The sequence below is a fragment of the Rhodamnia argentea genome, chromosome 2, assembly GCF_020921035.1.
Source record: "Rhodamnia argentea isolate NSW1041297 chromosome 2, ASM2092103v1, whole genome shotgun sequence".
NCBI classification, from domain to species: domain Eukaryota; kingdom Viridiplantae; phylum Streptophyta; class Magnoliopsida; order Myrtales; family Myrtaceae; genus Rhodamnia; species Rhodamnia argentea.
The window spans coordinates 28,031,211-28,054,667 of NC_063151.1; the positions used below are offsets into that span (position 1 = coordinate 28,031,211).

Below are 23,457 nucleotides of genomic sequence, written 5' to 3' on the forward strand. Positions count from 1 at the left end.
ATAGAAAGTAAAAATCCCAAGCCGATACACCCGTCAATTATTACGTGTCATATAACTTAGCACTTTAATAGTTAGATATAACGAAATCTAACGGATAGTAAATTCATCACGTAAGTATCAATTTGAGGTAAAATTATCACAAGTGTATTAGTTTAGGATTTTTTGTGATTAAAAAAATAGTTTGGAGTAAATTTGTCACAAGTGTATCAATTTGGGGTTTTTTATGGTATTAAACCTAAATATAAAGCATAATAAGGCTCATTTTATTTCGTAAAAATAAATAATTTAAAAAATAAATTTTCAAGAACCATGCTCGTATCGTCTAAAATAATTAATCAATAAGTTTTTTCATTGTTTGATAACAATTTATATATGGAAATTTTGTGGATGACATTGATTTATTTTTACAAACGATATAAGTAATTATTTTTTTACGAAATAAATGCATTTTAAGCGAACAATTTTAGCATTTTGATAAAATTACTCGAAACTAATAAAAAGTCGTGAACTTATTAAAATAGACACTCCTTCCACGCGAAGTCCCAAAAACGACGACATACGTAGCGCCGTTCGGACGAAAAACTGACCGTTCTATACAAAACAAAAAAGAACTGACGCACCCCTCAAAGACAGACCCTGTCTCACACCTGCGCGTTACCCCATGGCCTCCTCTTCTTCTTCTTCCTCTTCATCATCTCTGCCACCGTCTCTGCCACCAAACGCTCCTCAAGCGCACTAACACTGACCACCACCTTCCTCACTCCCCACAAAAACCCTAAGAAAAGCCCGTTTCACCATAACAGCAACCCACATTGCGCTCTCTCTCTCTCTCTCAAACGCAAGGTTCACAATGGCAACCCCAACACCAACGGTTCTTTCTCTCTTCTTCTTCTTCTTCTTCTCGGCGCTCGCTCAGACCAACTACACCCAGACGGAAATCGAGGCCTTGCTGTCCTTCAAGCGCAACCTCCACGACCCGCGTGGTGCCACGGACGGTTGGGATCCTTCCACGCCCTCCGCCCCCTGCGACTGGCGCGGCGTCGTCTGCTATGCCGGCCGCGTGCGCGAGCTCCGCCTCAGTAGGCTCCAGCTAGGAGGCTGGCTAGGCGACTCGCTCGGCGACTTGCATGAACTTCGCAGGCTCAGCCTCCACTCCAACGTCCTCAACGGTTCCATCCCCGGGGCGCTCTCTCGGTGCTCTCTCCTACGAGCTGTCTACCTGCAGTACAACTCCCTCGCGGGCGATCTCCCCGCGGCGATCCTCAAGCTCAACAACCTTCAGGTCCTCGACGTCGCACACAACCTCCTCTCCGGCGGAATCCCCGGCGACATGCCGCCGAGCTTGCGGTTTCTCGATTTGTCGTCGAACGAGTTCTCCGGCGAGGTTCCGGCGAACTTCTCGGCGAGCTCCCATCTACGAGTCGTCAACTTTTCGTACAACCGGTTCGTGGGTCGAGTTCCTTTCGGTTTCGGAGCATTGCAGGAGCTCGAGTACTTGTGGCTAGACTCCAACCTCTTGTTCGGAACTGTTCCGTCGGCGATGGCAAATTGTTCCTCGCTCGTGCATTTGAGCGTCGAAGACAACATGCTTCAGGGCTTGCTTCCGGGGACTTTTGGGACGATCCCGAAGCTTCAACTTCTCTCTCTGACGGGCAATAATCTCTCCGGTTCAATTCCTTTTTCTTTGTTCTGCAATGGTTCAGTTGATTCGAGTTCCCTGAGGATTGTTGGGTTGGGGTTTAATTCTTTCACGGGAATTGCCGAGCCGCCAAGTGAGAAGTGCATTACTTCTCTGGAGGTTTTGGACCTTCACGAGAATCATGTACAGGGTGTTTTTCCATCTTGGTTGACGTATGCGTCAACGTCATTGAAAGTGATTGACCTTTCAGGGAATTTTTTTTCTGGTATCTTACCTGCTGGTATTGGAAATCTGTCAAGGCTGGAGGAGCTTAGGTTGGCTGATAACTCTCTAAGGGGAGTGATTCCGAACGAAATTTCGAAATGCAGCTTGTTGCAAGTCCTTGATCTTCAGGGAAACCAGTTTTCGGGCCAGATTCCGGGGTTTTTGAGTCAGTTGAGTAGCTTAAAAGTGATTTCCTTGAAAGAGAACATGTTTGCCGGTTCGATTCCGCAGGGTCTTGGAAGCCTTTTGGGGCTCGAGAATTTGGATCTTAGCGCTAATAATCTGACTGGAGGTGTGCCGGAAGAGCTAATGCAACTCAAGAATTTGAGTACTTTGAATTTAGGCAATAACATGTTCTCTGGTGAAGTTCCTTCCGGTATTGGGGAGTTGAAGGGTTTGCTAGTTTTGAACTTGAGTAACTGTGGATTTTCGGGAAATGTCCCTGGGAGCATCGGGAGTCTTATGAGATTAACGACGTTGGACTTGAGTAAGCAAAATCTCTCTGGGCAATTGCCAATAGAAATTTTCGGGCTGCCGGGTTTGCAAATTGTTGCCTTGGAAGAGAACAGTTTATCTGGGGATGTTCCTGAAGGTTTCAGCAGTTTAATTTCTTTGCAATATCTGAACATCACGTCAAATTTGTTTCACGGCACAATTCCAACTACTTATGGATTCCTTCAGTCATTAGTTGTTCTCTCCATATCTCGAAACAATATTTCTGGTCCAATTCCAGTAGAGCTTGGTAACTGTTCCAATCTCGAAGTACTTGAACTTCGTTCAAATAGTTTGAAGGGTCAAATTCCGAGCAGATTCTCTCGCCTCTCTCATTTAAAGAGGCTTGACTTGGGTCAGAACAACTTAACAGGGGAAATCCCTGAGGAGTTGTCTCAATGCTTCTCTTTGACTACTCTGTTATTGGATTCGAATCACCTTTCAGGCCATATACCTGATTCTTTATCAAGACTACTGAACCTAACCTCATTGGATCTTTCTTCAAACAACTTGAGTGGAACAATTCCAACAAATCTTTCAGCAATACCAGGATTGGTGTACTTAAATGTTTCACACAATAATCTCGAGGGAGAGATTCCACAAGCACTGGGTTCTCGATTCAACAATCCTTCTGCATTTGAAATGAATGGAAAATTATGCGGCAAGCCCTTGGCTCAAGAATGCCCAAATGTGACTACAAAGAAAAGAAAAAGGCTGATCCTTGTCATTGCTTTAATTGTAGCTGGAGCTTGTCTTTTGGCATTATGCTGCTGTGGTTATGTGTACAGCCTCCTGAGGTGGCGAAAGAAACTTAGAGAAGCGGCTGGGGAAAAGAAGCGAAGTCCTCGTACAAGCTCAGGTGCAGAGAGGGGCCGTGGAAGCGGAGAAAACGGAGAGGCAAAGCTTGTCATGTTCAAGAACAAGATAACATATTCAGAAACGCTAGAAGCAACTAGACAGTTTGATGAGGAGAATGTACTAAGCCGGGGAAGATATGGGCTTGTCTTCAAAGCCTCATTTCAAGATGGGATGGTCCTTGCAATACGTCGCCTCCTCAATGGATCAATCAATGAGCGAACATTTCGTAAAGAAGCGGAAGCACTAGGCAAGATCAAGCACCGCAATCTGACAGTCCTGCGTGGCTACTACACTGGGCCACCAGACATAAGGCTCCTTATTTACGATTACATGCCTAATGGTAACTTGGCCACTCTCCTTCAAGAGGCATCTCACCGGGATGGGCATGTTCTCAACTGGCCCATGCGTCATCTCATCACGCTTGGAGTTGCTCGAGGGCTCACTTTCTTGCACTCAATGACCATGGTTCATGGTGACTTGAAGCCTCAGAACGTGCTATTCGATGCAGATTTCGAATCCCATCTATCAGAGTTCGGTTTGGACCGTCTGGTCTCAGTCACCACAGCCGAAGCCTCCACCTCGGCCACTCCGGTGGGCACGCCCGGTTATGTGTCACCCGAGGCGACACTATCCAGGCAATTGACAAAGGAGTCGGATGTGTACAGCTTCGGGATCGTCCTATTGGAAATACTGACTGGGAAGAAACCAATCATGTTCAATCAAGATGAGGACATTGTGAAGTGGGTAAAGAAGCAATTGCAAAAGGGTCAAATTTCAGAGCTAATTGAGCCTGGTCTGCTGGAGCTGGACCCCGAGTCATCAGAGTGGGAAGAGTTTTTACTGGGAGTCAAAGTGGGACTTCTTTGCACAGCAACTGATCCACTCGACAGACCATCCATGGCTGATGTTGTACTCATGCTTGAAGGGTGTAGGGTTGGACCTGATATTCCCTCTTCAGCTGACCCTACTTCTTTGCCTTCCCCTGCATGACTAGGGGAACAAAACAAAGAAAAAAGGTCATTGTTTTCTTTCTGGTAAGAAAAACATTTATTTTCTTCCAAAGAACTTTATAAATTCTTATGAAAAATCATCAATCATATACACATTCGGTTGCTGGATTGAGTGATGTTGTTTTTCAGCTAGAAGCGTACCCAAGACGGACAGCTGTGCTAGCTCAGAACCACAGTATATATTCCTGGGGAGACTAATGGATCAGTGCTAAACACAGGTTTGTCTTTTGCACTTAAGGAGTTGAATCAATAACACTGTTGCTAGAATGTCTCTTCTTTTTGATAGAGGGGGAAAAAGGAGATGCTAGATTTGACATCCAAAGAAACCCCCCATGCTACTTTGAAAGAATAGCCAGCCACTATGCATGCAGCAGTTCTATAGTTCTAATTATGGCCAATAAAGTCCTAATTTACCCTATATATTTACGCCCATTTGCTTTACCTAATTTTGTGTTCTGATTGTGTGCTGAAATAGATGCTTATGCTTCTTTTTTTTGGCAAATACAGTACTGATACCATATCTTTTCAGGCTGAGTGTTACCATTGTCTAGTTGATGCTGCTGTCAAACTTCATCAGATGGGTTTGGATTGGTTATCTCCAAATAATGGTCCTCTTCATTATGGCAAAGGAACAATAGCTGATGCTGGAAGGCTGGAATAATTGGGTCTAGTCTTCAAATGAAGCCATTCCCAGTACAGTAATCATGGAGATCTAAGGAAGTATCTTCATGGATATTTCGACTCCAAAGAAGAGGGGGGGGGTCGTTAAAGATCTTGCATCATTCTTGTTTTCTTTTCTTTTATCTTCTTGGTTAGTTTAAATTTGTTTGCAAGACTTGAATTGAAGCTTCTGGACTACTCTGGTATAGCGAAATATATCAGAAGCTTCTCTCTTTCATGTGTAGGAACAGAGAAAAAGAGCACCTAGTGATATTGAGATATCCGAGTCGCTAGGATTTGATAAGCCATCAGAGCTATTATTTGTGACTGATATCTATCAAGAAGCTGTTGCTGCAAAGAATGCAGGTATACGTCCGTTAAAACGTCATATACTCAAACGTTTTGAATGCATTCGACACGGATGGTGCTTATGAGGGGTAAGGCCTCCTTTTGAGTCTTTTGAATGCTCAAGGAGTCTGAAAACTAGTCTTATAAATCTTCACCTGATAGTACTCACTGGAGTTGGAAATTGGATGAGTTCAAATTCTTGTCTGAAAGATTTCACTAGACTTTTGAGACATTTCCAGCTTGTACCAATGAAATCATTGGGGATATGCAACTACAGACCTTTGAGAGAAGTTTTGTCTTTGTTTTTATATTTTATTTTTGCTCAAGACCTTTGTACAGAAGTCGAATTATTTTATTAGCTAGGCAATGACAATATGGCATTTTCCTCCATTTATTCAGAGTGCTGATGAGTTTTCTTTTTGTCAGTTGGAATGAAACCAAATTACTGCAACTTCATGTTTTCAATATATACTCAAAGACAACCACTTCAGCGCAAGTGACCCTAATAAAACTCATAATCAGTGAGCAGTAACATAGCACATGCACTTACGCATTTCTCGTCCAAAATGTCCAGTCACATTGAACATTAATTACCAGAAAACCGCTTAAATCTCAATCCGATGTGACTACACCTATTTGCCATCTTCCAGTCCATATTTGCCGTTTGTTTTGTGTCTGGTTTCTGAGAACTATAGCGAACGTTCACCGAGCTAACATTTCAATATTGATCAATGCGTGTAGGCCTTTCGGTGATTATCTCTGTCGAGCATAGAAGTGGACCTCTTCCAGAAAAACATGGGATAGAATCTGGCTTGGTTGCCCTGAATCTGACTTGGATAAATGGCTTTATCCATTTTGTTGTTATTCTGCTCATATATCGGTTTATCGATCAGATGAGAAGTTTGTGTATTCTTTATCAATCACCATAGCTAGTTAACTGCATATTTTTCTGATATTGCGGATCCCGACAAGGAAAACCTCCTTACTGTCTTTCTCTCGTGCAGACAATAGACCTAGTTTTGAGGGGAAAATTGTCAAAAAAAAAATTCTAATCTTTTCGCACTTTTACCGATTCAGCTATTTCCGGCTAAAGTGGAAGCCGGTTCGGCTGTCCAACGTGGCACGGCGCTAACATGGAATTTGGCTCTGATGCCATTATGTTGCGCCCAAGTCCTATTTGTTAACGATATTGTCCGCTTTGGGCCGTAACCCACACAATTTTTTTTTTTTGGGCTAGCCTAGTTCTAAATTAAGGACAAATGCTACACATATATAGCAATTCACCTCACCACATCCAGGCGATGTGGGATTCAGTTCATCATGCCCCATTTGCCACCCTAGAAACCTATAAGGAGCCACTTCTGATACATGCCCTCTACCCCGGCCTCATCGGACCGGGTTGTTACACCTGCAGCCCTATCGGCCACCGGGCGCGTGGTCGCGGCGAGGGCGTTACGGCCCTCACCATCCCTCTCTGTGGCCGGCGAGGGCGCCTAGCCGGATCGGGAGAGGGCTCACAATGCCCTCGCGAGCCTTAGTGAGGGGCCATGACCCAGAAGGCAGCGAGGGCCCGGGGTCCGACAAAGGTCGCCAACCCCCGAACCCAAAAAGGAAAGAAAAATAAATTTTCATCTGAAAAAATACTAAAAAATTGTCTACGTCAGTGCTGGCGGTGTTTACACCAATGATTTCTGGCCAATAGGACTGAATTGGCGAAATGTTTACGACTTTTCTGATAATTTTTCCTAGTTTTGAGGAATGTATACACATTGCGTTATTCTCACACAGGGAGAACAGACCACAGCCAAAACCAAAAGGACATGGAGTAGTTGTCTCTCTATCGGAAAAGAGAATAGCGTCAAAGGCAAACAAAAATTGATCGAGCAAATAGCCACCCATGTTAATCTAAGCAATTTGTCATAAAAAAGTTCCGGCTAGTTACACTGCCATGTTCCTCAACACCTCTCACCAATAAAACCTGAATAAATGTCAGAGTAACGTCGCACCAAAAGATAGCGTCTTGTGTTTTCTGCGGGATGAAGATCCTCTCGGACAAAAATTTGTATTTTGTTGGACAATGGCGTAGTGGTATCACTCCGTGACTTTGCAATGAGAGAGGGAAAGGCAAGCACATGAGATGCATTTGATTTCCCCACGTTGCATTTGGATGAGGTTGCCTTATTCTGACCGACGTTCAGCTCAAGCTGTGGTATCAGTTTTTGGGTAACTGACTTAATCCTCCTTGAGGGGAAGGTTGGGCAGTGCATATTTGCAATGCTCTCCGTGGATGTTGTGGCGACGCAGATAGTTGTCGCCACCGCTATCCTTGGTGTTTCAAAGTTATCATCAGTTCCCAAATGCATCACTCTGTGAATATGAGGCGATCATTGAGTCATGTTTCCGTCGCGGAGGGTCGAGCGCATGTTGCTCTTGAAGAGAAGACTACGTTTGTGACTGTCTGAAGGCCTTCTCGGTGATTTCCTGTAATATGTTACAATGGTTCCCATTTTATAAGCATCCACAAGGAAGTTTTACTGTCCTAAGTAACATTCATGGTTGTCCCGGAACACCTATCGATAGGTCGAATGATAAAAAAAAGCTCGAACAGTGCATTAGCTTGCCTAGCAATAGGGATCGAACTTCTCGAGCAACCATCAAGTTCAGAGATATGCACTCAGATATGCAGAACTTGAGGGGCACACTCAATGTTACTAATGATATCGAGGCTTATCGATTTCACCTGGCCGTGCTGAAGTAGTAATGTATTATACTTTCACACCTCTGGTGCGATGGAACCTCCATTGTGACCGCGAAATATATGATATGATACTAGATGAAGCTATTATTTTTGTGAAGAAGCAACGGACAGTGAAGCTTTGCTTGTCTAATAAAACAGGTGAAGACAGACTGTTAAACCTGCTGAGACGGTACAAACTAAGGGAGCACATGATTTTTCTCTTTTATGCCATCCTTTACAGTTCCTCAGAAGTCCTTCAGAAATTACTCCTCCATACCACAGATTTTTTTTCAGATACAATGTTAGTAATTCCAGCAAGAGAGAGAGAGATACCATGGCTCTGGATATCGTGTCTCTTCATCTCTCTGTGAAAGAAGTAGCACCTGAAGTTGTAGGGAAGAGCTGCAAAAGCTTCGGCTCGGCATCTCGGGGAGACTTTCTCGGTGACGGGTGCAAGTAAAAACCCTTATCAGCTACGGCCTTCTCCTCGGACAAAATTCCCGAAGGAGAAGATGATTTGCTAAAAGGGTCTCCCCTCAAAGGTGTGACGGGGCTAAGCACGAGCTTATTTGGAAAATCGAGTGCGCTTGGCGACAACATCTCCGCCGCGCATCCGGAAGACAAGAACCCGGGAGTTATCTGAGATGAGTTGCCGGCAACAACAGTGTTCATGATGATACAGTTGCTGAGATTGTTCCTCCTCTCATACAGCTTGAAACCTTGCTTCCTGGGACTACTTGAGGGAGGAGGTTTCACGCTCGCTGAAGGCGAGGGAGGCAGCCCCAGATCTTGGACCGCGGTCGAGGCTTGTTTCGCTGTTTTGGGCGATCCGGTGAGCATCTGCACTACTTGCTTAAAGGCGGTGGCGTCTGCTTGGACATAGGTTGTCGGGCGCAGGAAGACGGGCTCCGGAGTGAATGGTCGGGTGGAACTTTGGGCCACCCCATTGCTGGTGGTGCAACTCATAGGGCTTTGACAATGGCGCAGTGATGTTGAAGGAGCTTATGGATTGGAGAGAGGCAGCTCTTCTACAATCAGCAAAAATCACAGAGAAATCCCACTAAATGGACGACATATGTTTCTTATTGTGTAGTTAACATTGTTTACAATGTCCAATGTAGAATGAGTTCTTGCAACATCTTCTTTTAAAAGTGAGGAGTGCATTATTTGGATATAGTTCAACGGTTATTTTGCGTAAAATTTCATTGCCGGTCTCTGTATTTTAGTCCAAAATTTGAATCTATCTCTCTACTTTTTTTTTATTCCGAACCATCCCCGTATTTTTTCAAAAGTATCACTGATCATCCCCTTGACGTCACGTCCTTCGAAATTGTAGATTTGAATTTTTTTTTTTTTCCTTCTTCATGTGTAACCATCGTTATTATCGTATTCTTCCACCAAATCCTGCCAAATCCAATCCGAAATTCACATAATCTAACACCCACATCAATGCAAAACCTCAAGCGGCCATGACCGTGAGATGCGGCTCAAGCCGCCACGGCCACGAGCTCGAAAAAACTCCAAAAGCCGTGGCCGCAAGGCAGAGACTAAGATGGGTCCTTGGGACGAGGCATTACAGTAGGGTGGAAGAAAATGCACGAGGCAATTGAGGATGAGAAAGGTGAAACAGCTAAGGCAGAGACTAAGATGGGTCCTTGGGACAAGGAATCAACGTTGATGTCTGTGTGATTTGATTCATTGAACCTCAGTTTGTGCTTGTTTGGAACATTACATGCTCTGCCAATTGAACGCTCAATTCATGTGTATATGTTATTAGGAGAAAGAAAATCACTATTTTAATTACAAGATGCTAAATAATTGGTTTTCAACATCACATAGAATTTTTAAATTTTGAATTGATTCCCAATGAGAATAAGAGAAATTTAGTACTTGGCAATGAATCTTTATAATTACAGTAACAATTAACAAAAGACATGGAGGAAGTGAATCTCTTTACAAAATGGAATGTAAGATATTGAAGAAGATTCGTGTTGACAATAGATTGCAATGACAAGAACTAAGATTAGAATATTACATAAAAATTACAATGTCAATACTAGCCGACGAAACTTAAAAATTTTATATATTTGAAAAAGAAACGGAAAAAAAAAAAAAAGGAAGCTGTCTTGATAATTTTTTTATGAGGGTGAAGTCAGCCCATCTTGCGAAACCACCAAGACTTTTCTGTCCGAGGATTCCATTACTTAGAGTCATAAATATAGGTTGGGCTTGAGTAAATTGTGAATCCATTTAGCATCTATGTGAGCTTTGACCAATATAAACTAGCATGATTCATATAATTACTTAACCCATCAAAATGGGTTAAAAATTGTGTTTACGATCCATTTCGACGGGTCTAATTGCAAGTGATAAAAAGAGAATCGAAAGAAGAAGAGAGAAAAAAAAATTGGACGCATTGAAGATCATCCCCGCAATAGGCGTTTGCAAAGGAATTGGGGTCTCTCCTCCTCGATCTTTGAGGACCACCTCAGTTCCTTGTACCTTTAATTTCTTCTTTTTGGCCGCTGTTTTGGCCGTGTAGTTTCTAGCTTGGTTTGGCCGCTCATTTGGCATTTCACTTTCTCTTTTTCTTGTTGATGCTTCATGCTGCGCCATTTCACCTTTGAACCCTTTAGGACATGTTCTTGTGTCCTATTTGGTTCAAGATTTGTGTGTTCGGCCTCCTCTTGTTCTTTGGCACTTTGGAAAGTTATATGCATACTTTACCAATAAAAAAAAGGCTGCCATTCATTTTTTTCCATTCCACGGGAAGATTCATTGCATAAAAGCTGCCTCCGCGTGATACATATCATTGTGCTCATGAATGTCCAACCACACGATTATACAATACCGATTATACATTCTTTATGAAAAAAAAATCCTGCAGAGCAACTAGTAATCTTTGCTGGCCGGCTTCATCACCGGAGATTCATTAATAAATTTGGTATTTCTTATTTCTTATGCCTAGAGCTTTCAAAAAGGATATGGCAAAGATCCGCCGAACTCAGACTTATCGACTGACAATGCAGCAGCGCAAGGCTAATGTCCAGCACATGCTTTAGCTTGAAAACAATGTAATAATCGCTTGCATTGCAGCTCAAATCATGGGGTTCGTGGGGCTCGAGACTGTGAACTCAGGCTGTAGAATATAATTCCCGCTCCTTGACTGGCGTTAAAAATGTCAGCAGAAGCAGACAACTTGACCAAAATGTCATATGAAGTTTCTGCATTTCAGACTCAGTACCATAACACAGTTAATTGCTGCATACGCTTTCATGATCTAGTTCTTTTAATCTGAAGCTTACGAGGCAAAACCTTACTGATTTTAGTCTCCAAATTGTACTTTGTCGACCAAAATATTTATGCAATGAAGAGTCACTGTTGATTTTTGGAGTATCATAGTAGGCTTTATACGGGGGAGCTAGTCAGATTCTCTGTGGCCTTGTATGTGCTATATCTATCATTAACTCCTACTGACTTCAAAAATGCCAAAAAATCCATAACCATTTGAATTGTGAATAAGCTCGTCAGCTTGTCATGTAATAAAATATATTCCCTCACTGATAAACAAGCCAAGAGGTGCGCTGTGCTCACACTGCTCATCTCATTTCAAAGCAATTGGTTCTTCAACCCAGTAGAGTGGCACAGCAAATAGCATACCTCATATACAACTTGATACCAACCTGTGAAGTGCAAATGACTGGTGAACGAGTCACACGATGGTGCAAGAATGGTAAAAAAATCCTGGAGGGAGTCAACTAAATGCCTAAAAATTTCTTTGTTTCACCAGAGGTGAAGCTATTCCTAACTGCAATAAGAAGTCACTCTCATGAACAGGAAAGCAGAAAACAAAGCAGTTGAAGGTCATCAGAGTGTCCGAGCCACCGTCTTGAACTCATTCAAGCAAGACTGCAGAATTTTCTGACGTTTCTGAAGAGATTGCCTTTCATTCTGCAGATCATCAATAGCACCAGGCGCCACAAACATGTCCATGAACTTCTCGTCATTCACAGCAAACAAATCCAAACCCAGTGACACCACAAGCCTCTCCCGGCTGTGAGAATAAACAGCATAACATATAATCAGTTGGCAATTCAAAACATAAATGAAATCAGGAAAGGGGACATGCAATTATATTGCTCATCATTTGAATGGAAAACTTGCAAGGTTGGTGAACTTAGGAACCTCCTAGAAAGTAAATCATTAATTATGATAGATTAAGTTAGTTGGATAATTTCAAAGTTGAAGAGGTGCTACTGCAAAAAAAGAGCTAAAGAGGGAGGTAGCTTGAGACCAAAAAACAGCTCTTTAAGTGGGAGCTTCTGAAATTATCCAAGATGGGAGCTTCTGATACTGCAGATACCAAGATGCATGGAAAAAACACAGCCCAAAAACTGATGATTCTACTAATTGGTGCCATTTTGAAACATAGATTAAATGTAGTGTTGAATACACTGAGTAGGTCAAAGACAACACCAAATTGGTCCGATTTTAGTCGAAATTAGTACCGATAAAAAGAATACTCACGCTAGCTTATTTCATCAGACTATGAAAGCTTACCAAGGGGTCAAAAATCCAGAGTTCAGAGCTGATGTCACACTTCGCTCGACAAGGACTTCCCGGATCCGTGCAAAATGTTGGGCAGCAGACGAGCAGATTTCAGAGTAAGCTGAGCCTGGTCTTGAACATGCATCGCCATTGCCAAATAAAATTCCTCCATTTTGAACTCTTAAGTGCTCCATATGTCTACTATTGCCTGTTATTCTTGAATTTCGTTTTCTTGGCCCAGCCTCTACATAGTTTCCCACTTCCTTCTTGACCACATTAATGGCCATATCACATGGTTGATCAGGTGATGGAGTTTCAGGAATGGTCATTTGGTTTTCTCGAAGAGCTTCTCTCCCATCTGCACCTTTCCCTGGGGTGATTTCTGATGTGCTCTTTTCAGGGGGTACGTTCTCTTGATCTCTCATTGTCTCATCACGGGGTGCTGCCCCTTTTTCAGATAAATCAAGAAATAGTGAAACTGAACTTTGGTTTAGGTTAGAAAATGACGTCCCACTCGAGCCGAAGCCACATTGGAAGTCGTTTTCATAACAGACCTCTGAATATGAGCTTGTAACTGAATTGAGGTGATGTTGAACTAATTCCATGCACTGTTTGGAAATAACCTTTATGAAGCGAAAGTAAGCATGCCTTAAAGCAGCATGGAAGCCAACATAACCCTCCATATTTCCATCTTTCCCAGTATCTGCTGAATCAGACAAAGGCCACGCAATCTTAGAAGTCATGTTTCACTCAGATATAAATGCTAAATGGAGGTCATGAAAGAATTGCCGGAGGTCATGAAAGATGTTAGACTTTTATTTATTCCCCTGGGAGATATTACATCTCCCAACTGCATATAGTACTTAAGTAACTTCACTAACCAACGAGTGCACATTTAGTTAAGATGAACCACTTAGGACTAGGATGTGTGCAAGAAGCAATACAACCAAAAATGACCTACAACTTTCTCTTACAGCATTCCACATGCGAAGCCTGATTATCAAAATCTAAATAGGAAGACTTATATTTAAGTCGAGTGAGGAAGAAACTAGAAAAACAAAAGGACCGCCCATTGTTTTCTTAAATTTTCAAGCTAAGAGGGAAAAACGAAGAAGATATAAGATATGCTATATCTTGCTAAGAGTAAATCCACTTAGCTCTAGAAAAAAATGGCACCACAGGGCTGTTGATTGGTGTTCAGATGTCAAGTGCAGGTTACAAATTCATGTAAATTTGTGTTACTGCAAAACAATACAGTTTATGTCAAATGTGCTAAAAAGTTCGTTTATTTTGGATTCATGTCATTTTCAAATTCACTAATATTTTCTCTGATAAACATGCCAAGTCGTGTCAATTCTAGCTTATCTATGGTTTTATTATAATCCTAGCTTAAAAATAAAAACAGAATAGCTTCTTACAGTCTGAGTCACTGCCGCGATTTCTCTCAAGAGCAATATCAAACAGATTCAATAAAACAAAGGCAAGCCGTTCACAGGCAGTTTCCAGTATAGGAGCAAGCCATGAGCGAGCAGCAGCTCGAGCAATCTCTGCAGCTGCTTCTGTCAGTCCTCTACCCCTGCCTCGTCCAGCATGGGCAAGCAATATATTCGCCACCTGCAACAAGTCGAGATACTTTACAGTTTACCCTTTCAAGTTCATATATTAAACTTCGTGCCAAAATGCTCAATGACCTTGGTGCACACTACATCTATCCTGATACATACCTTCTCCCTTGATAATGGAGGGCATTCAATCGAATAGGCTGCACATCTAAATTCATGCATGACCCTCTCAAAGGCAGCTCCTCCGTAGAGCCGAAGATTAGCATTGGCAGGTCTGATATCTGCTGTGACACCAGGCCAACTTCCCACACCACTCTGTGACTGCTCCTCAATGGTTGTTTTGCCCCATTGCTCTGGTGCAGGATCTGCCGCTCCATCAAGCAAAGCTCCCTTTAACAATTAAAAAAAAAGTACTACTGTTTTGATCAGTATATTAATGAAATAAAAGAAAAATACACACAGAATTAAAATAATCATCCGCTATTGTTAAAAGAAAATCGAAAATTTAGATATCAAAAGTTGTTAATAGCAAAAGAACAGAGCGAAATTTTGTCATAGGCTTTTGTCAGTAGACAGTAGACACTTTGCAAAAAAAATGTTTTGAAAGAGTGGGGAGTTCCATATATGCTCACCACATGATTGCTGATAGAAGCAGTATATATCATTGCAGACCTCCTCAGATGAGTGACATCGGAAGTTGCTTGTATCTTTGAGTCCATCCTCGCTAGATCACTCGTAACTTCATTGCAACGCTGCTCAAGCAAAGCTAGGGTTGCAGGCGCGGCTTCTTTGTATCTCTTCTGAAGCTCGAATTCCAAGTACTCTCTCAAACAACCAAACCCAATGTGGGTCCTGAACTTTTCTTCATCAAATCCTCCCTTGATGCCTTCACGTAAATGACGCAAGACCTCTTCATCCACTTTGAATATTTGCCTACGAAATTCCTCATTTGAAACGGTGGTCCTATCCTTTGGCAGAGCAACAAAAAATGGATGTATGTTTTCTCCAAGATATCCACTAGCACTCAAATATCGGTCCACCTCCCACCGGTCATTAAACTCCTGATACATTTTAGCTAAAATGTCAAATCTAAGTATACTAGAAATTCATCATTTCATGGTATCTCCTCAAAATACGTCAACTACTAGTATAGATGAAGGAAGAAAATGACTAATCATGAGGTCGACAAGTTTCTGACTTGTACCATGCACGAGCGGATAACCTTTGGCAAAGCAACTGCAATTTTCATGGTTATTATACTGCTTTCATAAATTCTCAATTCATTCTGGTTAATCATTTGCCTTACTTGTAACTGTGCACATAAGGCTGGAGGTGGAAAATAACGTGGTCACATACCTTGAGACGATTATCGAATTTTGAGACGACAATCACTGTCCTTCTGAAACATGGGTCAATTTCACGAATTGCATCCAACCATAATGATGAGCACCATTCAACACTACTTTGTTGAAGGAACACAAGAATTCTATGAGGAGGACTAGCCAATGACTTAACCATTTGAAGAATCTCTTCAGGGGTGCTATCAGGCTCTCCCTTCTTTGCCTGCAGCGAAGTTATGGAATTTCGTGAAAAAACCTAGGTATGGTTGTTTTATTTGCAATCTTTTTCATGGTTATGCTGTCCTTTGCCTGACATAATCAACTAACCTTAAGAACAAAACCAGGGGTGTCGATAATTGTGAGATTTGGACAATGAGCATATTCGGCTCTCATCACGATTGGCTTAGATGATACCGCGGTCTTGGTCTTCTTCAAGAGTGCTTCTGTTCGAGATTTTATAATGTCCGCGATAGTAGATGATGAAACAACTGGGCTTCCGTATTCTTCAGAATCCTCCTCCTGCCACCACACATTTGGAGAAACTCAGTAAAATCACACAACCCTTTTAGTGTGCATAAATATGTTGTTAATACTTATGCATAGGAGACTGATCTACATCCTTGAACTCAGAAGGTGACCGTGTACAAGAAAAATGTCCAGATTCCTCTTCATTTTATGAGAGCACAACGTGTTTGTGAACTTAACATCCAGACATTAGCCCAATTGGAAGAACTGCATACCGAGACTAGACCAATTGACAACAGTCCAACAAATGAAAGGACCAAATATCAAAAGTTGCTCAACCCCCCACCAACTTACAATGACAGTAGCCGCTGTAGGCTTATTTTGAATGCATTACCAACAAAACCAGCCCAAATTATATATCTGACGTTTGAATGAAAAGATAGAAAAGAGATTGCCCAGATTCATTTCGCTAGAACTGGAAGTCACTCTACGTCTAGACCACCTAAGCAATTCATCCGACAAAACTAGACCTGGAATCGGCAACGCGGCTCGAGCGCTGAGGGGTCATGCACCATTTGCAGAATCAGGGGTCTGCGGGTTCCCATTTCGACCTCGCGGACATTGAATCGGAACCCAAGCAGAGCCTCGAGGAGCGAGCTCTTGCCGTCGGACTGGCCGCCCAGGGCGACTATCTCCGGAATAGGGAGCTTCTCGCCGAACGCGACGGCGGCAGCCTGCAGGCGATTGTAGGCCTCGAAGCGGGAGGTGGAGGAGCGAGCGGAGGACGGGTCGAGGGGGTTGGGGTTATGGAGGGATCGCTTGGGGTGAGTGGACTGAGAAGAGGGAGTTTTGGTGGGCGTGGTGAGGAAGGTGTTGGTGGCCGCCATGGAGGAAGCAAATGCAGAGAGAGAGAGAGGAATTTGAAAGTGTTTGGTCGATTATCGCAGAGAGGAGAGGGAAGAGGAGAGCCGAGAGCGTCAATGGAATTTTAAATTTGAAAGGAAGACGTTGAAGAGAAGGAAGTGTTGGGCTGGGCCTGTAAGATCGGTCTTCGTGGGCCGCATGGCATTTTTTTAGCAATGGTTGGGCTGGGCCTGTAAGATCGGTCTTCGTGGGTCGCACGGCATTGCTAGCAATTCATTCTTCTCTCTCTTGTTATGGCCTCTCAACTTCTAGTTCGAGTTTTTTGGTAAATTTATCCGATGAAAATTTATCAATTCTCAGTATATCATAATCCAAAAGATTCGATTTATTTAAGGATATAAGCGCGAACTTTCTACCGTAAACGATTTTCTCGTTCATTTTTCTCTAGAATATGATAATATGCTTACACATGAAAACCACAGAGGGAGGCAAGAGTCACGAATCACAATCATGCACGCAAAGAAGCTGAGAACTCATCATCCTTTGGGAGGACACGTTCAGCGCAAGACTGCAACCCACAAACCGCTAAGAAATCCACAGGCCATCCAGTACTTTCCCAACCAAATCAAACTAGCAAAATGTCGACGAAAAGGCACATTGCAATATGATCTTCGACACCCACAAGTTGCCGGACAACTGTGCGCAAATTTCGCAGAAACAGGTATGGTTCACTATAGTCAAAATTTGAAGAGACCGAGTTGCTCGACGATTATGACATTTTAGTCCATCCCGCAGAGGGGACAAAACAAAATTACCAGTTTGCTACAACAGATCTATGAAACCGGATGTCCATCACTATACTCGCTAGCAGTATCTCTGCTTCAGTAAGTATAGTAGTATCCTAAAACTAGCAACAGAGCAACTGTAACAGCAACAGCAACGGGAGCAACGTAAACCCAGTAGTTGCTTGACTTCTTCCGCTTGAGTATTGCCTTTGGGAGCGATTCCGCGCCTTTTGTACGAGTCCTGTGTCTGACTGGATTCTCCTTGGTGAACTTCTCCTTCACAGGAAGGACGGCCTCGACACCTGGATCCACCTTCTCCATTTCAACTGATTCTTCAGGTACTTGAGCAGCTTCATCCGAATCAGTAGCAGGAGCAGATGTACCCGCTTTCTTCTTTGCCTTCTTTTCCCGTTCCTGTAGATACCCAGAAAAACACCAGTCAATCTTAACCTCTAAGTAATACCTGAAGCAACATAGAGAAGAGGAAGTGAATAGTTTCCTTGAGTTTCTTTTCGGCTTCCTTTTGTGCCTTTATGGCCGCTTTGGCAGCATTTTTCTCGGCCAGCTTCTTCTTCCTCTCCATAGCCTGCTTAGCTTTAGCAATCTCCTCCTCTCTTTTCATCTCTTTCAGCTTCACCAGATCGACCTCATTAACCACGGGCGGAGTGCGCTTCGGAGGTTTCTGTGAGTCAGCATTCTCCTTTTCAGCTAGTTCATGATGCTCTGGTGTGGTTTCAATATCCTTTACTTTAGTAACGGTCTCTTTCTGGACTTTTGTAACGGTCTCTTTCTGGACATTCTTAACAGTCTCTTTCTGGACCTTTTGTGCGGGAGCAGTATTGTGCTGCACCATCGTCTTGGGATCTTCCTTTGCTGCTTTTTTTGCACTGGCCTTGACGAGTGACTCTGTTTCCAAGGATACTGAATCTCGCACCACTGCCACTGGTTTCTCGTCAGGGGACTTTGTTCGTCCATCTCTACTCATCTGTCTAAAATCCAGAGATGATGCAATTCTGTTCTCATAATCCTCCCTGAAACTTCTGGGACCATTCCAGAGAGCAAAGAAGTTCTCGACCTAAACAACGAGATGATAAAAGCAAAGAAGTAAGACATGCTTTCAACAGCAATTATCTGTGCTAATATCTTGACTTTCAAATAGCATCAGTAGCCAAATTAACAGACCTCAGAATGAGCAATTTCTTCAATGGCTCTGACATCTCTCCTAGCTGCAAGCTCTTTGGCTTGGTTCAAGAGTGTACGATTACGGTAAAAACAGGCATTCTGGAAAAGAACAGCAAATGTGAGTAGATTGTATATTTTAACTAAATGAGGACATATCAGATACTGAATTCTGGCCTAATTTTCGGCTCACTGGTAGATTTTCCAAATCCAAGGCCACATTTTACTACCTTTTTACCCCTTAAAAATCAGTTTAATGTAGTCAGAAGTGACTGGTATACACAAGGAAAAAGCAGGACACATATTCAGAGCCACCATATTGTCAAGTTATTAGGTAAACTATTGTAATGTCAAGCTCTCCTGAATTCACTATGCGGAAAAAGTCACAACCTGCACCTCACCATTACATTTGCCGTACTATTCACTGACAACTGTAGCCTTACTTTATCTGGCAAAACATCATGTTTAACTAATATTGGTGTCTTCATCTCCTACCAATACAGGCAAACAATAACTAGTAATTTGAGTATATTAAAGAACGAATTTAGAGTCTTCCTCACTCAACAAGTATTTCACGGCAATGTAAAAGATGTACAGGAAGATGACAAACAAGCAGCGCTGCAAAATAAGTATTCTGAGATAAAGTTGCATTCCTAAGCAGTGAATTCCAAAATAATGCTGAGTAACCTGGACGAACATGCGGTCAGCAAATATACATTTAGAGGCAGATTAGAGAGCTGCATTTGTGCATAAGCCGCTACAATTTCTACCAACAGCAGATTGCAAGTACAACGATCTAGAGCTTAGCTCTGTAAAGAGTAAGCCAAATTTTCAACATAACCAGCTTTCAAATTTTTCATCGATTGGTAACTTCACCGCAGAAGAGACATATGCACTACTTATGATCCTGCAAGTGGAAGAACTCAATGCTGCAAAGAGGAACGAAGGGAAAAAATTGTACCCCTTCGTCACGCTTTCTCCTCAATTCCTGAATAGTTTCATATGCTATATCCTTCTTCTGGATAACATTTGACAGCTCATCTTGAAAAGACTTGATTTCCGCATCTATCGCCTCCAGCTCTTCCTTAAGAACCTTAATTTTTGCCTTAACCACCTGCTGATCCTTCCTCACCTCGTCCAGACCAGCACCTATAAGCTGGGTTCACATCACAAATTATATGTGCGCATCACTTAACAGTGCACAATGACTGCATTTAATAATGAATGGAAAGCTTCAAAAGAGCCTATAGGATAAATTTTGGTTTCAAACGAGTTACTTTGACTCGGTCTTGAATGGCTTCTTTCTCTCCAACTGACTTTTGAACCTCTGCCTTCATTGCAGCATTTGCAATGACTTTCTCCCGAGTCCCCTCAAGCTGCTTAATCTCCCGTAGAAGTTGCTTCTCCTCTGTCAACGGGATACTCTCATGTTGGATGCGGTAATTCAAGCTCTGGATCTGCAATAAGCAACCTCACTAAGCAGAGAGGAAATAGCAAAATAACATACTTATCAACTTCAGCATTATAGAGAGTCCAGGTATAACTGAACTTAAAATGAAACCTACAAGCAGATTAAGTTCTTCCTCAGATGAGCATAAGCCACTTCCTCGACCACCAGTGTTCGCATGGCGAAGCTTGCCCAGCGCCTCATGCAGGGGCTCCATATCCTTTCTCTTCTCGTCCAGAATAATATTGAAGTTCCTATTCTCCACCCCAAGAGCTTTTAATTGAGCAATTAGATCTGCCCTCTCCGACTGCATAGTGGAAACAAACATCAAAACAGCTGCAACCAAAAGTGTCCCCACAACATCTATTTCATGTTCTACATGGTGCCTCAGCACAGTACTTTTGCTTTCCTCCCCAATCAAACAATCGCAGGAAATTCAGTGGAAATATCAACTAATAAAAAAGATACGTGGCATGGAAGGAAAAAACTAAGTGGCGGCCTAATTTCATTAGAGAAACAAGGTAAAGATATCATATTTTGGCAAACTGATGTTGCATAACAACAGTGATTAATATACAGATAAACAGAAATTTGTGAACATTTCGGGAATAGACAATATACTCTTGCTGCTAAGAGTGAAATTAGCGGTAAGAGTTTCGCTCGCATAAAGACCATTAAGTGGAGAATGAAAAGTTACACCACTGTAAGAAATAAAACCTCCCATATTCTCAAAAGGAATTGAGGAAAAAAATCAGGTAGAACATCACCATTAGTATGCCATCGCCATGTGAGATCTGCTATATGCATAAACAACTACCATCAAATCAAGCATAATTTTTATGGCCTATATTTTTTACCATCAAAGTCATGGTAAAAAGAGTCATAGCTAAAGAAACGTGTCATTATCAAAATAAAATGCACAAATTTTCTGATTACCCTCTTCTCCCTCAATGTTTCAGTGATCTGGAACTTGGCTAGATTCCTCCGCTGAATCTCTTTATCAGCCTGCTCGATTTTGACTTTTATTGATGGGTCCTCGTAAGAGCGATACTTCACCATATAGAAAGTGTGGATCCGCTTAGGCGCAGGCCATTCATCAATGGCATCCGTTGGAAAATTCACTTCCGAAACCTTGTTACCTTCTCCCAAACTGGGCTTCTCCTCATGCGAACCCAATGTCACGGTCTCGCCTAACGTTGTGCCCTTATCGAATTGCCCATTTTCCTTCACGTATGGAACCTCCGTGGGTGCTGGGGCCATCTCGAATCCCGCAATCTCAATAGCCATTTTTCTTTTTCTCCTTGTACTGAATAGCACAAAACCCAGATCAACAAAGGAAAAATGGTTTATACGAGCAATGATCAGACCATTGCAACGAATTTCTGGATGTTATCTGTTGGGAGGCTTTACAACACGCATAAAGGGCGACACATGTGGAGCTTAGCTATAGATTTGAATTGACCCTATATGCGCCTTCATTAAGCATTTCAATCAATCAAAATCAGGCATGACAGAGAAAACGAATGGCAAGAACACGTTCTCAAGCATCAAAACCACCAATGCACAATCCAGCCTCAAAGTTGCTGCCCATGCAAATTGAAATCTAGAAAAGCGAACAAAAGGAACCAGAAAGAATTACTCTTAAAATCTTGAATCTTTGCAACAAGGAAGCAATTAAATACCCAGAAGAAAAATCAGAATCCTAATGCAGTTGGTGGAGAATCTAGCCCCAAGAAGGGCCAAAAAAGAGAGAGGAGAAAATGATTACCAGGAAGCAGATACAGAATCGAAAGACAACACCTTTTGAAAAGGGTCCACGAAAATTCCCAGTTTAGGCAAAGTACCTGAGCTGAAAATGATCAGATCTCGTCCTCTTTTCTCCCCTCTCTCTCTCTCTCTCTCTCTTCAGATTTCAAGAGAGAGACGCGAGGGTCAGAGTTAGGACATCTCTGTCTTTAAATAGAGTGGAAATCCTTCAGACCAAAAAAAAAAAAATAAGAGTGGAAATGCTGCGACTTTAGAGGAAAATAAGGTAATAACACTGTAACTTCCCAAAGCAGTAAAAATAGATGGACATTTTTAGTTTTTTTTTATTCGAAATATCTTTAGAACCTTTTCTTGCATTTCTGTTTTAATAACCTGCCGGCCAAATTCAAGAAAAATAAAGAAAATGAAAAGAGAGAGGGGAAAACCAAAAAGAAAAATGATTTTCTCCTCCTTACCACCAAAGATTGACTTTTTTTTTCCTCGATCGAACACCAAAGATGACTTGATAATATGTGATTTGCCAACTTTTTTATTCCTTTAAATTGTCAATAAACATGCGACCCCCTTGCTGGTAAGAGATTGGGGTGGGTCACTACTATTATAAGTGCGGTGTTCGGCTCCAAAGGCGGGGTAAAAGTCGGAAAGATAAGAGTTAGAGGTAGCACAGACAAAAAAAAAATCCTTTGAATTGATTGTGAATTTATAGTAATATAGGAAATAAATATTTTCCCTTTGAAGGCACTCGTTTTTCCTTTTCTTTTTTCTTTTTTTTTGTTCTTTGACCAAATTAATTTTACTTTTTATGACCATATTAGTTTGGCATGTCAGTTCCTAATCCTTATCAAGGAAACTAAGAGACAAAATTTAGGAGAAGACCATTTAGTGACCTGAAATAAATGCCGGACACGTATCCGGTAAAGGTTTTTAATGCACTACTACCTTAAGAGGGAGGATTCATATTGAATAGCATGATAGTAAAGATAAATACCTACGTGTCATTTCTACGGTAACTACAGGGATTGTGTTTCTTCTTTAGGGGGAAAAAAAGGGCCAAAGAAGAATTACATTAAAAATAAAACATTTTAATAATAATTGCCCTTTTTTTTGTGCTATTTCCTAATTCTACCATTTGAAAGTGCGATATTACGTATATTAAACCCATTCTCAAAAGAATTGTAAGTTTTAAAATTTATAATGAAAGTACAATTGATTCCTAAAATTTATAAAAAGTGCAATTAAGCCATAAAACTTGTCATATTAATGCAATCGAATAATTCCGTTAACTCCGTATAACTTGGCTAACTAAAAATGCCGGCGTGGCTATTTTGTCATTTTTTTTAATCCTACATGGTGCTGACGTTGCTAAAACAACATCGTTTTGGTCCAATCTGAATTTTAATTCATATTTTTTTCTAATTATATTTAAAATAAGCGAATTTATTAAAAAATAACAATAAATAAAAAAAAAATAAGGAAGATGCAAGTAAGGGCT

At 41.8% G+C, this 23,457-nt stretch overlaps 4 protein-coding genes across 8 annotated transcripts; 1 reads left to right on the forward strand and 3 right to left on the reverse strand.

Annotated features, from left to right (window-relative positions):
- The first annotated feature begins 646 nt into the window (after positions 1 to 646).
- Positions 647 to 5,181, forward strand: LOC115754726 (probable LRR receptor-like serine/threonine-protein kinase At4g36180). Of its 2 annotated transcripts, none has more exons than XM_030693855.2 (3): positions 647 to 4,287; positions 4,393 to 4,481; positions 4,793 to 5,181. In XM_030693855.2, the coding sequence occupies exon 1, from the start codon at positions 851 to 853 to the stop codon at positions 4,241 to 4,243; it is 3,393 nt and encodes a 1,130-aa protein (XP_030549715.1). In that variant the 5' UTR covers positions 647 to 850; the 3' UTR covers positions 4,244 to 4,287; positions 4,393 to 4,481; positions 4,793 to 5,181. The 2 variants fall into 2 exon arrangements, with proteins under 2 accessions (XP_030549715.1, XP_030549716.1); XM_030693856.2 differs by having other exon boundaries at positions 4,397 to 4,481.
- A 2,872-nt stretch (positions 5,182 to 8,053) lies between these two features.
- LOC115754760 (VQ motif-containing protein 4-like) lies at positions 8,054 to 8,987 on the reverse strand. Its single transcript, XM_030693913.2, has one exon. The coding sequence runs from the start codon at positions 8,972 to 8,974 to the stop codon at positions 8,366 to 8,368; it is 609 nt and encodes a 202-aa protein (XP_030549773.1). The 5' UTR covers positions 8,975 to 8,987; the 3' UTR covers positions 8,054 to 8,365.
- A 2,499-nt stretch (positions 8,988 to 11,486) lies between these two features.
- On the reverse strand, positions 11,487 to 16,896 carry LOC115754727 (dynamin-related protein 5A). 2 transcript variants are annotated; one of them, XM_030693858.2, is made up of 8 exons: positions 16,454 to 16,896; positions 15,786 to 15,977; positions 15,475 to 15,681; positions 14,751 to 15,179; positions 14,281 to 14,508; positions 13,975 to 14,170; positions 12,569 to 13,259; positions 11,487 to 12,062 (listed from the first exon to the last, which is right to left on the reverse strand). In XM_030693858.2, the coding sequence occupies exons 1-8, from the start codon at positions 16,808 to 16,810 to the stop codon at positions 11,876 to 11,878; spliced, it is 2,487 nt and encodes an 828-aa protein (XP_030549718.1). In that variant the 5' UTR covers positions 16,811 to 16,896; the 3' UTR covers positions 11,487 to 11,875. The 2 variants fall into 2 exon arrangements, with proteins under 2 accessions (XP_030549718.1, XP_030549717.1); XM_030693857.2 differs by having other exon boundaries at positions 12,569 to 13,262.
- Positions 16,897 to 17,494: 598 nt separating this feature from the next.
- LOC115754728 (proton pump-interactor 1-like) lies at positions 17,495 to 22,103 on the reverse strand. 3 transcript variants are annotated; one of them, XM_030693859.2, is made up of 8 exons: positions 22,043 to 22,103; positions 21,135 to 21,504; positions 20,317 to 20,505; positions 20,029 to 20,208; positions 19,713 to 19,907; positions 18,755 to 18,853; positions 18,072 to 18,647; positions 17,495 to 17,986 (listed from the first exon to the last, which is right to left on the reverse strand). In XM_030693859.2, exons 2-8 carry the CDS (start codon positions 21,483 to 21,485, stop codon positions 17,669 to 17,671), a joined length of 1,908 nt encoding a protein of 635 aa, XP_030549719.1. In that variant the 5' UTR covers positions 21,486 to 21,504; positions 22,043 to 22,103; the 3' UTR covers positions 17,495 to 17,668. The 3 variants fall into 3 exon arrangements, with proteins under 3 accessions (XP_030549719.1, XP_030549720.1, XP_048130614.1); XM_030693860.2 differs by having other exon boundaries at positions 21,967 to 22,103; XM_048274657.1 differs by lacking the exon at positions 22,043 to 22,103 and adding an exon at positions 21,881 to 22,010.
- Between the last annotated feature and the right edge of the window lie 1,354 nt (positions 22,104 to 23,457).

What these genes read in the sequence shown, in the direction of transcription:
- LOC115754726 (XM_030693855.2), top strand. Translation starts at nt 851, where the DNA reads ATGGCAACCCCAACACCAACGGTTCTTTCTCTCTTCTTCTTCTTCTTC.
- LOC115754760 (XM_030693913.2), bottom strand. Translation starts at nt 8,974, where the DNA reads ATGAGTTGCACCACCAGCAATGGGGTGGCCCAAAGTTCCACCCGACCA.
- LOC115754727 (XM_030693857.2), bottom strand. Translation starts at nt 16,810, where the DNA reads ATGGCGGCCACCAACACCTTCCTCACCACGCCCACCAAAACTCCCTCT. An exon ending in AATTCGATAATCGTCTCAAG is followed by an intron (nt 15,180 to 15,474) that starts GTATGTGACCAC and finishes AAAATGTATCAG; the next exon opens with GAGTTTAATGACCGGTGGGA. An exon ending in CTCCATTATCAAGGGAGAAG is followed by an intron (nt 14,171 to 14,280) that starts GTATGTATCAGG and finishes GACTTGTTGCAG; the next exon opens with GTGGCGAATATATTGCTTGC.
- LOC115754728 (XM_030693859.2), bottom strand. Translation starts at nt 21,485, where the DNA reads ATGGCTATTGAGATTGCGGGATTCGAGATGGCCCCAGCACCCACGGAG. An exon ending in AAACATTGAGGGAGAAGAGG is followed by an intron (nt 20,506 to 21,134) that starts GTAATCAGAAAA and finishes TCCACTATGCAG; the next exon opens with TCGGAGAGGGCAGATCTAAT. An exon ending in CCATTCAAGACCGAGTCAAA is followed by an intron (nt 19,908 to 20,028) that starts GTAACTCGTTTG and finishes ATGTGAACCCAG; the next exon opens with CTTATAGGTGCTGGTCTGGA.